This window comes from Anoplopoma fimbria, unplaced genomic scaffold (assembly GCF_027596085.1).
Source record: "Anoplopoma fimbria isolate UVic2021 breed Golden Eagle Sablefish unplaced genomic scaffold, Afim_UVic_2022 Un_contig_879_pilon_pilon, whole genome shotgun sequence".
Classification (NCBI taxonomy): Eukaryota; Metazoa; Chordata; class Actinopteri; order Perciformes; family Anoplopomatidae; genus Anoplopoma; species Anoplopoma fimbria.
Genome location: NW_026553420.1, coordinates 7,908 through 21,273, shown reverse-complemented (window position 1 = coordinate 21,273; position 13,366 = coordinate 7,908). Strand labels below are relative to the sequence as shown.

Here is a 13,366-nt window from a genome sequence, read left to right as displayed (position 1 = left end):
TCAAATCCAATGCAGTTTCACAGACTCACCACCAGGTGTCTCTGACTGCAGAACATGAAGGGAAACACAAAACATACTGTATGAAACGTGTCAACAACAACAACAGGATTTATTAATATACATTTAAATGTCCTTGATCTGAATTGTTGTATAGTCTAACAATAATTCCACCAATCACACTGCCCGATCATTCAATTAACAACTGCCAATCATCATGAAGCTGTGATGTCAGGCTGTTCAGTAGTAAATATCCCTTATTAATGAATTCACAATGTAACCTGTTGTTTAACCTCTGAATGAGAAATAAACGTTTCCTTTTTCATGTTACAGTGAAAAATACATCTTACATACAAATAAAATCTCTTTGCATTTTCCAAAGAAGAAGACTTCCAGGCCTTAGTTATGACTTACAATCTGATTATTACCAGACTTTATCTGATTATTACCAGAAAACTGTCTGTTAAATTCAGCTCATTCACAGAGTTTCATAGTTTATTAAACTGGTTTTGTTTTCTTTGAACATAGGAGATGAGAGAGATACATTTATCAAAGTGATCTTCTTAATTTCATCTCTCCGTGTGTGGGTGACATCTGAACTCAGATCTGCTCCTGTGAGTTTAAAGTTCTCCTTCTGATGACGCTCAGCTTTGGTTCTGGTCGTTAAATGGTCACATGATGAGCTCTTTTCCACGTCCAAAAACGATCCGACTGGACCCAAGGTCAACAACCCTTAAAGTACTTTGTTAAAGTAGTACTAGTACGGAGTTTATCGCTGCAGTACGAGTATGTGTGTTTTGTTTGACGCATGTGTTCATATTTTAGTCAGATTGTTTGATTAAAATCACTTTGGCACAAAAGTAATCAAAATGATTAAGTAACAATTTATCAAAGTTCTTATGAAATGACAAAACCAATTTTATATAAAAAAGTTAAATCCTGATTTACAAAATTAAGTTAATTCACAAAGAAAATAATTAAGCAAAATCCTATTTATAAAAATAAGTAAAAATCCGTATTTACAAAATTAAGTACAATTATGAAGTAAGCAAACCCTTAATTACAACATTCTTTTTGATAAGCCAAATCCTGAGTTATAAAGAAACCAAATTCCTTAATTACATTAACAAATAATAAAAATCAAGCAAAATTCTTATGATTTAAGCAAAATCCTTTATTATAAAAATGTAAATTCCTTAATAACAAATTAAGTAAATTCAGAAAGTACAATAATAAACAAATTCTAATGAAATAATTCTTCCTTAATTATGAAACAAAGCAAAAAGCTTATGTTAATTGTAAAAGCCTCAAAATATAAAAAAAACAAGAAAAGTCCATTATTACAAAATTAAGTAAATTAATGAAGTAGAATAATTTCTAATGAAATTAGCATTTGTAAATGCTTTAATTATAATTTTACTAATTTAAGCAAAGGCTTGTCATTTATGCAAAATCCTTCATAATAGAATTGTTATGAAATATCCCGAATCATTAATTATAAAAAAACATAATTGCAACGTTGTTATGAAATAAGCAAAATACTTGATCATAAAAAATGGTATAATCCTCGATTACAAAACTAGGAAATATGCTTATGATTTAAGTAAAAGCCTTAATTAAAGCATTCTTAGAAAATTATCAAAAATCCTTGGTTATAAAAACATGCAAAATCAATAATTACAATGCTCTTATGAAGTAAGCAAAATCCTTAATAACAACACTCTTGAAGTAAAATCAATGATCAAAATAGTAAATATTCTTACTCCCAGATAAATGATGTGTTAGGGGCCAATCTCAGCGGGACGCATCGTTGTTCATATTTCTATTATTAAGATGATCTTTATCTAAATGTAGTCCTGGTGACTAAATCCTGCTCAGTACAATAAATGAGCCATGTGATCCAAAAGGGAGCGCTAAAGAGAAGTCATGAATTCATTATATATTTTAAACCCACAAACACCATCAGATTGTCATCATGGCACCAGATGTGGTTCATCAACCTGATGAGCTCCAGATCTACACATCCAGCAGTAGGTGGGTCTGAAACAAGGTTTCCTTTGATCTCAGGATTCAACTGTTCAAATGTCACTAAATGTGATTTGAACATTGAGAATTGTAACACAGAATGTAGAAGATGTATGTCAATGTTAAACGTTGTTTTATACTTTAATATATAACATTAACATTGTTCCTGGTAGTCTTTGGTTTCTAAGACGCCGGCTGCTTGGGCTCTGGTAAACCTGCTCTCAAGTCTAGTTCTAAATGAACCTTTATATCAGGGAGGTGTTTCTAAAGACTCACGTCTTCAGCAGGAACCAATGGGCTTTGAGCTGAGAGCCAGGAAGTCAGAAGAGAGTAACAAAGACAGGCTCTAATACTGTAATATGATATTCTTCTTGTTTAAAGGGAACACGCGTATAAATGAGCTGATGGTGGCTGTGTGTTAGAAATCCATCTGGATGTGAGATGAGCTCCTTGGAGGAGCTACTCTGCTCCCTGAGCTCCTTCTTCTTCAGCTGCAGGAACACCCAGGTTAGAATAATCCAGCTCAGTGTTCTCCCGTCTGCCCGGCTTCCTCCCCCTTCTGGCCTGGAGAGACATGACAGCACAGTCCTGTGTTCAGTTCACTAAACACAGAGCGAGAGCTTCATTCCAGTCGCTGGTCTAAACAACAGACGTGTGTCAGTACCTTATAGTAGAAGTAGAGGGCAACGTTCTCCAACAGCAGAATCAGCGGCAGGAGGACCACTTTGATGATAAGAGGTGTTGGATCTGATCAAACACATGGACAGTCATCACATCAAAGAACATCATGAGTCCAACAGCTCCCATTGAAGCTGGAATCTAGAACCACTGAGACTATTACTCTTCATGTTCACTTCATGTTCACTGTTTGAACCGTAGACGTTATGTAAGAAGTGGACGTAGTCGTCGTGATGTCACTCATTGGTTTGTGGACTGTGGCCGTCGCCATCTTGTTTTTTGCAACCAGTGAACACGAAGTGACCCTATATGGACTACGGAGGAGTGACGTCATATACGTCTCTGCTAGAGACCTGTCAATCAGTGTATAGCCGAAAGCATACCCTGCTTTATGGTCTGTTTGACTCTAAATGGACCATAATTTACTGGTGGACAGTGGAGAGAATGCAGCTTTAAGACATGAAGCTTTGACTTCATACAGAGTTTAAAATCTTCGGCAGCAAATGTTTAGTTTGAGAGTCAGTCAGAATTAAGGTTTGTGTTTTTGTGACTTTGTTTCATTTGATCTGGTTAGTTTTGGTTTCATGTTACAATGATGTCATGTCACCAGAGTTCCTGGTCAGAGCTGGACAATGCTACGCTGTGATTGGCCAGTCAGTGTTAGAGGGGCGGGTAACCCTGGTTCTCTGAGTGAGGTATCGGAGCACACCGCCCTTCTTGCTTCTGATTGGTAGATAGTTAGTGGCCAATGTGGTGGATGTGGAGCTTCTGTGATTGTTGGAGTCAGAAGGTGCTTCTCATAGTGAAACGCCTCCCTCAGTTCTCAGAGAACCAGAGTTATCAGGGTAACCAAACATGCTCCGTCCTACAGTTTATTCTTTCATGTTGCCGTTTATAGACTTGGTTCAGGTTTGGTTACTATATGACATTTGTAACACAAGGACACAGTGTCAGTACAGAAACAACAACATGCATGGACTCTGTGGTCAGCTGATCATTTTCAGTCAGATTGGACCAATCATCTTCTCCAAACCTGCATGTAAACAGTCGGCTTACCTGGGACAGTGAGAGAGAGCAGACGGCTCTCAGAGGAGAAGTTATGAGAGAAAACATAGAGGTGATAAACACAGCTGTAGCTTCCTTGGTGGGCGGGCTCTGCAGCAGGAAACAGGAAGTGGGCAGAGTGATTGACAGCTGGCTTGGTGTAGGTGTGTGCTGAGTTGGAGGAGGTGAAGGTGAGCTGGAAGGAGCCTCCTGGGTACTGTGGCTGGATGGAGCAGCAGATGGTGAAGGTGGAGCCCCTCAGCACCTGAGCCCCCTGCTGCTGGGCCTCGGAGACCCCGTCAGTGGAGCAGGACACAGAGATGTTTGGTTGAAGGAGCAGGTCTGTAAACACAGAGAGAAGATGAAAGTTCACATTCATAAATGTTGAATCTGTGTTTACTGTTTTGTGTCCCTTGTATTGTTCTGTTAATGTTTGTCTTTTGTCTAGTACTAGAGTTCTGCAGGAATGATGTATGTTTGTAGTCCAACAATCCACAAACATCTGATTCGATTATTTCTGATTTGTATTATTTCTACATTCACCAGAGGGGTATTTAATGATTTTATATCATAGAACAAATCGTTCAAATGTCTTCAGCTTCAGTTAAACACAGACCTGATTTCAGACATCTGACCAAAAAACATCAGACAACACATTAATTATGTGATGAGGGACAGAAAGTGTAGAAATTACGACTTTTTCCTGTGTTTTAAGACTCATTCCTGTCGCACTGTATAATAATAATAATAATAATAATAATAATAATAATAATAATAATAATAACAACAAAGTTCACATTCCATCTTTGTTCGACAAAAAGGGACCCTGAAAAAAGGACGTGATGTCACAGGTCAGACAGACAGACAGACAGAGACTGACAGACAGACAGACAGGTGTGTCCTGCCAGGTGGAGCTCAGCAGTCTATGGAGGGTTTGAAGCTTCCAGAAACAAGCCCACCTCTCTGAACTTTAGGATGTCGTTGTCCTGGATAACTTAACAGTTCAGTCCAACGGAAAACCACAGAGGAAGGAACATACTGGAAACACTGCTGTCAGAGATGATGTCATAGATGATGTCCCTGATGGGCTTACCTGAGCAGGTGAGATCCAGGATGGAGGAAGAGTAAACTGATGTTGAACACTCCCTCAGAGCAGATCCAGACTGAACACAGTTAGAGTTGATCCACCACACAGATCTGTATGAGGACTCCTTTCTCTCTCCTACAGAAACAGCAGAGCCACAGTCCAGCTCTCTACAGGCAACAGATGCTTCCTTCAGGGTCCAGTCAGGGCCATATACTGGTCTCCAGTCTCCTTGATGTTTCACCTCCAGTGTTCCTGCACAGCGACTGTCTCCTCCCACCAACCTGACAGGTTCTGAACAGAAACAAGAGAGTCGTCAGTAAAAGAACAAAGTGAGTTTCAGTAGAACAGAAATGAACCAGATCAAAGCTGCAGCTCCTCTTCTACCTGAGCAGGTGAGTCCAACAGCTTTGCCAGGTGAGCAGGTGTTTCTATCTGAGCCTGAGCTTCTACAGTCCAGGAGAGCAGACTCATGGCCTCCACACTGGAACTCTTTGGTCCACATTGGAGCCTCCACTTCTCCATAGAGCGCCCCCTGGAGGACTGAAGGAGCCCCACAGCCAAGCTCCCTACAGACCACAGCTGCCTCCTGCTGGTCAAAGTCATCTTCACACACTAAGGACCACCACTGGTTGGATTGGTTGGACTGGTTAGAGTGGTTGGACTTCACCTCCAGTCTACCTGAGCACAGACTAGTCCCATTCACCAGCCTGACAGGTCTGGAGTCTGTAGAGATGATAGAAGATGAAAGAGAGAGAGAGAAAAATCACCAGACACTAAATAAAAATATTCAGAGGTGCAATTAAAGAATACAATAAGTCAACATTAGTAAAAATAATAACCAATATTATTAATAATACATAACCTACCACATTAAAAAAATGGTTGATACACAGTGCATTGACTGAGGAGTTCATAAGTACATAAGTTGAATGGGTCACAGTGGTAAAAAAAGGGGCAAAATCATCAAATGTATTACTTTACACAAAAAAACTTGAGTTGAAGTTGAACAACCAATCAATAATAAATCATATTAAAGCTTTGGCTTACTGATGCATGATGAGTATTGTCCAGGTGTCAACCTATGGTTCTGAAAGTGAAGTCAAAGCTTCATGTGTTAAAGCTGCATTCTCTCCTGTCCATCAGGGGGCGACTCCTCTGGTTGTATAGAAGTCTATGAGAAAATGACTCTACTTCTCTCTTGATTTATTCCCTCAGTAAACATTGTAAACATGAGTTTATGGTCTCAATCTCTAGTTTCAAGTCTTCTTCAATACAGCATGATGTTAATTTAGTAAATTATGGTCCATTTAGAATCAAACAGACCATAAAGTAGGTTGCCTTAAAATGGTTGTACTGATCTCCAACTTCTCATGTCAGATCTGGTTTTTAAAAAATAAGGTGGTGTCGTCCAGATATTCAATTTAAGGTTTCAAAATGATAGTACAGAAACCATTGGATGACTTCTGAATCACTACGTCCACTTCATATATACGTTCTATGGCATTGTCCAGTTGTTTCTAGACATGTTGGGAGTTGCAGTCAATGCTCATTGTCAGTGACAAACTGGAGAAGTTTAGAGCCATCCATGTGATCTACCAGCTAGCTAAGTTAGCTCAAAAGACAAATATCTAAAGCCAAAAGATCTAAAACTTAACATATTTAGTCAGACTGGGAGGAGGATTATTTTTTTCTTTAAGTGTCCCTATTATGCTTTTCCACTTCTTCTTTAGTGTGTTATTTATATTTTGTAAAAGGTCCGTAGAGTTTAAAAACTGAAGTCCATGCCTAAATTGAGTTACCCTCCCCCTCAGAAGCTCCTGAGCTCCTGAAATGGCTCCATTGAATTCTCTCCTTCACTTCCGTAACTTTAAGAGGTCATAATGTAACTTTATGAAGTCACAATGTAACTGTATGATGTCATAATGTTACTTTATGAGGTCACAATGTAACTTTATGAGGTCACAATGTAACTTTATGAGGTCATAATGTTACTTTATGAGGTCATGATGTAACTTTATGAGGGCATAATGTTACAGAAGTGATGTAAAACTCCTTCCGGCTAGTTTGACCCTCAAACAACAAAAGAGAGAGACAGAGCTGAAGCTCTGGAGGAACAGTTTTATTTTTTTGCGGCCGTCATGTGGAGAAGACGCTGTGCTCTTCTGTGGGCGACTAAGGATGCCTCAGAGTTCTACTGAATGACTCAGAAGGTCTTTTGTTCCAGCAGCAGTTTGATTTTTTAATTAATGTTTTAAAAAAGACAGGTGAAGCTGATTGACAAGGTGCAGTGACACTGTTTACACAAAAAATTGGCAAACTGTTTAAGATGTGGCTTTTAGATTTAGCATCTTTCTGTTGTTATTCATGTCACTAAAGGCATTTTATGGTGTTATTTATTCGTTGTGATGTTTTTTTTTCATCTGTTGTGTACTGTGGTAACTATGTCTATTGTTGTTTGTATGACTTGATCCGGTGGCAAATAAGTTTCGGGGATTAATAAAGCTTTCTTATCTTTATCTTATCTTATCTTAACTTATCTGCTCTGCGAGGGGAAATGTTCGTTGTTTGGACTTCTGAAGGCAGATGAAATGAAGATAAAGTGTCTACATTTCATTTTTAACACTTTGCCAGAGCAGCACAACCAAAACTTAATGTGTCCGCTGCATTTCAGAGAGAACAGCTTCAACAGTGTTTTTTACCACTCTGGAAGACGGGGCTGAATTCTGTTTGTAAGGGGCGGGGCATTTCTGATGCATGCCAAACGTTGACCAATCACAACAGAGCGGGCTAGCTGACCAATCAGAGCAGACTTTGCTTTCTGGAGGGAGGAGCTATAACAGAGCGTTTCAGAGAGAGGGTGAGAAGAGGTGCTGCAGGACAGAATGATGAGAAAAACAAGGAGGATTATGAGCATTAACGCATGTAAACATGTTGTAACTGTAACTTTAGATAAAAATATGCACCTGGAAAAATAGCATAAGAGGGCCTGTTTAACTTAAATTCAAACGCTGTCTGTCTTATCTGCAATGTGAGCGTGGCCTCACCAAAGTAGGGACATTTGGAGCAGCATTACAAAACGGTGCAGAGAAGTTAAGACACGGATAAGTGCTACTGGGTTCATCATGTTGTGCAGACATAGTGAACTTTCCTGGATTCCTTCATCATCATGTAGAAATCATCAGCTAGTGTGGTGGTGGAAGATGTAAACATGAAGAAGGGAGGGATGTAAACATGACGATTGTGAGTTCTCTTTGGACCAGGACTCTACAGAGAATGCTGTTCTGTGCTCACTTGGAGGAGAAGGGCTTGGAACACAGAGACCTACTGCTGCACACAGATGTAAGATGGCTGAGCAGAGGCACCTTGTTGTCCAGATTCAGTGAGACTTTCTGAATCTATCATAACATGCAGAAAAAGCACCGCTAGAGGACTACCAGTGGGTTTTAGATTCAGTGTTTCTGACAGATCTCCCTGAAATGTTTAACAAACCTGATTTAGAGCTGCAGGATTATGATGAACACGTCATCAACAGGATCAGTGAAGAGAACACGTTTAAAACATACAACTGCTGTCAAGTTGGCATTAACAATGAGAACTTTCCTCACATGCAGGCAGAACTGAAACATCAGGGCAAAGACATTCTGCAGCTTGACATCTATGAGGAGCAAGATCAGAGCATCAGAAGAGCTTTACTGAGAGCAGAATAGTATCAGTGTTCCACCTGGACAGCTTTGCTGCTGAGAATGAGATTCTCTCACTGCAGATCTACATTGAGATCAAATCAAGGGAAAAACCTGGCATGAATGAAGATTTATGGGACCAACTGATGGAACACAAGTATCCACTCCTCAGAAGATGTGCCTTGAACTGGATGAAGAAACATGTCTCCACTTCAACTGTACCAGGTGCTGAGCCAGTAGAGTTAAACAAGCAGAAAAGTCACGTTTGAAAGCAGACAAAGGGAATCTAACGGTTCACCTAATGAGGAAGTGACAGATGAAGGCTCAAGAAGGGATAGAGCCACCTCAGAGAGTGTTTATATACAGACTCACAGTATGTAGTTAGGGAGGGACTAGACCCAGACATAGGAATTAGATCGGCACATAGATGATGTCACTGATGGTCTTACCTGAGCAGGTGAGATCCAGGATGGAGGAAGAGGAATCTGATGTTGAACACTCCCTCAGAGCAGATCCAGACTGAACACAGTTAGAGTTGATCCTCCACACAGATCTCTCTGAGGACTCCTTTCTCCGTCCTACAGAAACAGCAGAGCCACAGTCCAGATCTCTACAGGCAACAGATGCTTCCTTCAGGGTCCAGTCAGAGTATTCTACTGGTCTCCAGTCTCCTTGATGTTTCACCTCCAGTGTTCCTGCACAGCGACTGTCTCCTCCCACCAACCTGACAGGTTCTGAACAGAAACAAGAGAGTAGTCAGTAAAAGAACAAAGTGAGTTTCAGTTGAACAGAAATGAACCAGATCAAAGCTGCAGCCCCTCTTCTACCTGAGCAGGTGAGTCCAACAGCTTTGCCAGGTGAGCAAGTGTTTCTATCTGAGCCTGAGCTTCTACAGTCCAGGAGAGCAGACTCATGGCCTCCACACTGGAACTCTTTGGTCCACATTGGAGCCTCCACTTCTCCATAGAGCGCCCCCTGGAGGACTGAAGGAGCCCCACAGCCAAGCTCCCTACAGACCACCTCTGCTTCCTGCTGGTCAAAGTCATCTTCACACACTAAGGACCACCACTGGTTCGACTTCACCTCCAGTCTACCTGAGCACAGACTAGTCCCATTCACCATCCTGACAGGTCTGGAGTCTGTAGAGATGATAGAAGATGAGAGAGAGAGATAACAATCACCAGACACTAAATTCAGAGGTGCAATTAATAAATACAATAAGTCAACATTAGTAAAAATAATAACCAATATTATTAATAATACAAAACATACCATACAAAAATATTTGTTCATAACAGTGCATTGACTGAGGTTTTCATAAGTACATAAGTAGAATGGGTCACAATGGTAAAAAGGGGCAAAATCATCAAATGTATTACTTTACACAAAAACACTTTTACATGTAGGCTACTATCAACAACACTTTAACAAGTTGAACAATCAATCAATAATAAATCACATTAAAGCTTTGGCTTGCTGATGCATTCTGGGTACTGTCCAGGTGTCAACCTCTGGTTCTGAAAGTGAAGTCAAAGCTTCATGTGTTAAAGCTGCATTCTCTCTACTGTCCATCAGGGGGCGACTCCTCTGGTTCTAAAGAAGTCTATGAGAATATGACTCTACTTCTCTCTTGATTTATTGCCTCAGTAAACATTGTAAACATGAGTTTATGGTCTCAATCTCTAGTTTCAAGTATTCTTCAATTCAGCATGATGTTCATTTAGTAAATTATGCTCCATTTAGAGTCAAACAGACCATAAAGCAGGGTATGCTTTAGGGCGGGGCTACACACTGATTGACAGGTCGACACCACAGCGTTGTCCGGTCTGAGAGTTGTCCATGTTTTGGTCTCACAACTTTAACCCTTTCAGAGTGTTTTCATTTAATGAAAGTTAATTTTAACACTTTGGTTGTCTAAACATGGTTTTACTGAGCTCCACCCTCTCATGTGACTTCTGGTTGCAATAAAACAAGATGGCTGAGTCCAAAAACTTGAATTTGAGGTTTCAAAACTGTTGTCCAGAAACCAATGGATGAAGTCACAGTGACTATGTCCACTTCTTGTTGTAAAGGCCGAAGCCACCACTGAGGCAAAGAGTCAAAAGCACGACTCAAGAGCAGGGGCCTCATTTACAACCGCTGGGTCCGCACAAAACAGGGCCTGAAAGAGGGGGGCGCCACTTCCAACGCAAAAGTTATGATCTATAAAAACATAGTTGAAGGGAGAATGTGCACACCTGTTCAGACTGTAGAGATGAAATGTGAGCGCCATCATTACAGCTGTTATGATGCCTCTTACACATTTAATTTCTCTTCATATCACACGTTACTGTGCACTTATATATTCTCTTTATCATAAACACTCAGACCAGCAGTGTTATTTGTGCTTGTGAGCCATAACTATAAGCACATTTCAATTGTTAAAGATATAAACAGAGTGAATGAAATGAAAGCAGACAAAGGGGAATCTAATGGTTCACCTAAAGAGGAAGTGACAGGTGAAGGCTCATGAAGGGATAGAGCCACCTCAGAGAGTGTTTGTATACAGACTCACAGTATGTAGTTAGGGAGGGACTGGACCCAGACATAGGAAATAGATCGGCACATAGATGATGTCACTGATGGTCTTACCTGAGCAGGTGAGATCCAGGATGAAGTAAGAGGAATCTGATGTTGAACACTCCCTCAGAGCAGATCCAGAATGAACACAGTCAGAGTAGATCCACCACACAGATCTCCTTGAGGACTCCTCTCTCCGTCCTACAGAAACAGCAGAGACACAGTCTAGATCTCTACAGACAACAGATGCTGCCTTCAGGGTCCAGTCAGAGTATTGTACTGGTCTCCAGTCTCCTTGACGTTTCACCTCCAGTGTTCCTGCACAACGACTGTCTCCTCCCACCAACCTGACAGGTTCTGAACAGAAACAAGAGAGTCGTCAGTAAAAGAACAAAGTGAGTTTCAGTAGAACAGAAATGAACCAGATCAAAGCTGCAGCCCCTCTTCTACCTGAGCAGGTGAGTCCAACAGCTTTGCCAGGAGAGCAGGTGTTTCTATCTGAGCCTGAGCTTCTACAGTCCAGGAGAGCAGACTCATGGCCTCCACACTGGAACTCTTTGGTCCACATTGGAGCCTCCACTTCTCCATAGAGCGCCCCCTGGAGGACTGAAGGAGCCCCACAGCCAAGCTCCCTACAGACCACCTCTGCATCCTGCTGGTCAAAGTCATCTTCACACACTGAGGACCACCACTGGTTGGGCTTGTTGGACTGGTTAGAGTGGTTGGACTTCACCTCTAGTCTACCTGAGCACAGACTAGTCCCATTCACCAGCCTGACAGAGTCTGTAGAGATGATAGAAGATGAAAGAGAGAGAGAAAAATCACCAGACGCTAAATAAAAAGACTCAGAATGGCAATTAGAAAATACAATAAGTCAACATTAGTAAAATAATAACCAATATTATTAATAACACAAAACGTACCATATAAAAATACCTGTTCATAACACACAGTGCATTGACTGAGGTTTTTATAAGTACATTAGTATAATGGGTCACAATGGAAAAAAAAAAGGGGCAAAATCATCAAATGTATTACTTTAAACAAAAACACTTTTACATGTTGGCTACTATTAACAACACTTGAACAAGTTGAACAACCAATCAGTGATACATCACATTAATGCTTTGGCTTACTGGTGCATTCTGGGTACTGTCCAGGTGTCAACCTCTGGTTCTGAAACATGAGGTTAAAGCTTCATGTGTTAAAGCTGCATTCTCTCTACTGTCCATCAGGGGGCGACTCCTCTGGTTGTATAGATGTCTATGAGAAAATGACTCTACTTCTCTCTTGATTTATTCCCTCAGTAAACATTGTAAACATGACTTTATGGTCTCAACCTGTAGTGTTAGGTCTTCTTCAATACAGCATGATGTTCATTTAGTAAATTATGCTCCATTTAGAGTCAAACAGACCATAAAGCAGGGTATGCTTCAGGGCGGGGCTACACCCTGATTGACAGGTCGACACCACAGCGTTGTCCGGTCTGAGAGTTGTCCGTGTTTCGTCTCACAACTTTAACCCTTTCAGTGTGTTTTCACTAAATAAAAGTTAATTTTAACACTTTGGTTGTCTGAACATGGTTTTACTGAGCTCCACCCTCTCATGTGACTTCTGGTTGCAAAAAACAAGATGGCTGAGTCCAAAAACTTGAATTTGAGGTTTCAAAACTGTAGTCCAGAAACCAATGGATGAAGTCACAGTGACTATGTCCACTTGTTATTGTAAAGGCCGAAGCCACCACTGAGGCAAAGAGTCAAAAGCACGACTCAAGACCAGGTGTCTCATTTACAACCGCTCAGTCGACACAAAACGGGGCTTGAAAGAGGGGGACCCTCTTTCAGGCCCCCTCTTTCACGCCACTTCCCACGCAAAAGTTGTGCTATATAAAAACATAGTTGAAGGGAGAATGTGCACACCTGTTCAGACTGTAGGAATGAAATGTGAGCACCATCATTACAGCTATTATGATGCCTCTTACACATTTAATTTCTCTTCATATCACACGTTACTGTGCACTTATATATTCTCTTTATCATAAACACTCAGACCAGCAGTGTTATTTGTGCTTGTGAGCCATAACTATAAGCACATTTCAATTGTTAAAGATATAAACAGAGTGAATGAAATGAAAGCAGACAAAGGGGAATCTAATGGTTCACCTAAAGAGGAAGTGACAGGTGAAGGCTCATGAAGGGATAGAGCCACCTCAGAGAGTGTTTATATACAGACTCACAGTATGTAGTTAGGGAGGGACTGGACCCAGACATAGGAAATAGATCGGCACATAGATGAT

General features: G+C 40.7%; 1 protein-coding gene across 1 annotated transcript; it reads right to left on the bottom strand.

The window, feature by feature from the left end:
- Positions 1 to 2,481: 2,481 nt before the first annotated feature.
- On the bottom strand, positions 2,482 to 12,255 carry LOC129116519 (scavenger receptor cysteine-rich type 1 protein M130-like). Its single transcript, XM_054627368.1, has 9 exons — positions 12,207 to 12,255; positions 11,143 to 11,271; positions 9,339 to 9,650; positions 8,961 to 9,245; positions 5,216 to 5,554; positions 4,838 to 5,122; positions 3,757 to 4,086; positions 2,687 to 2,769; positions 2,482 to 2,586 (listed from the first exon to the last, which is right to left on the bottom strand). The coding sequence occupies exons 1-9, from the start codon at positions 12,253 to 12,255 to the stop codon at positions 2,482 to 2,484; spliced, it is 1,917 nt and encodes a 638-aa protein (XP_054483343.1).
- Between the last annotated feature and the right edge of the window lie 1,111 nt (positions 12,256 to 13,366).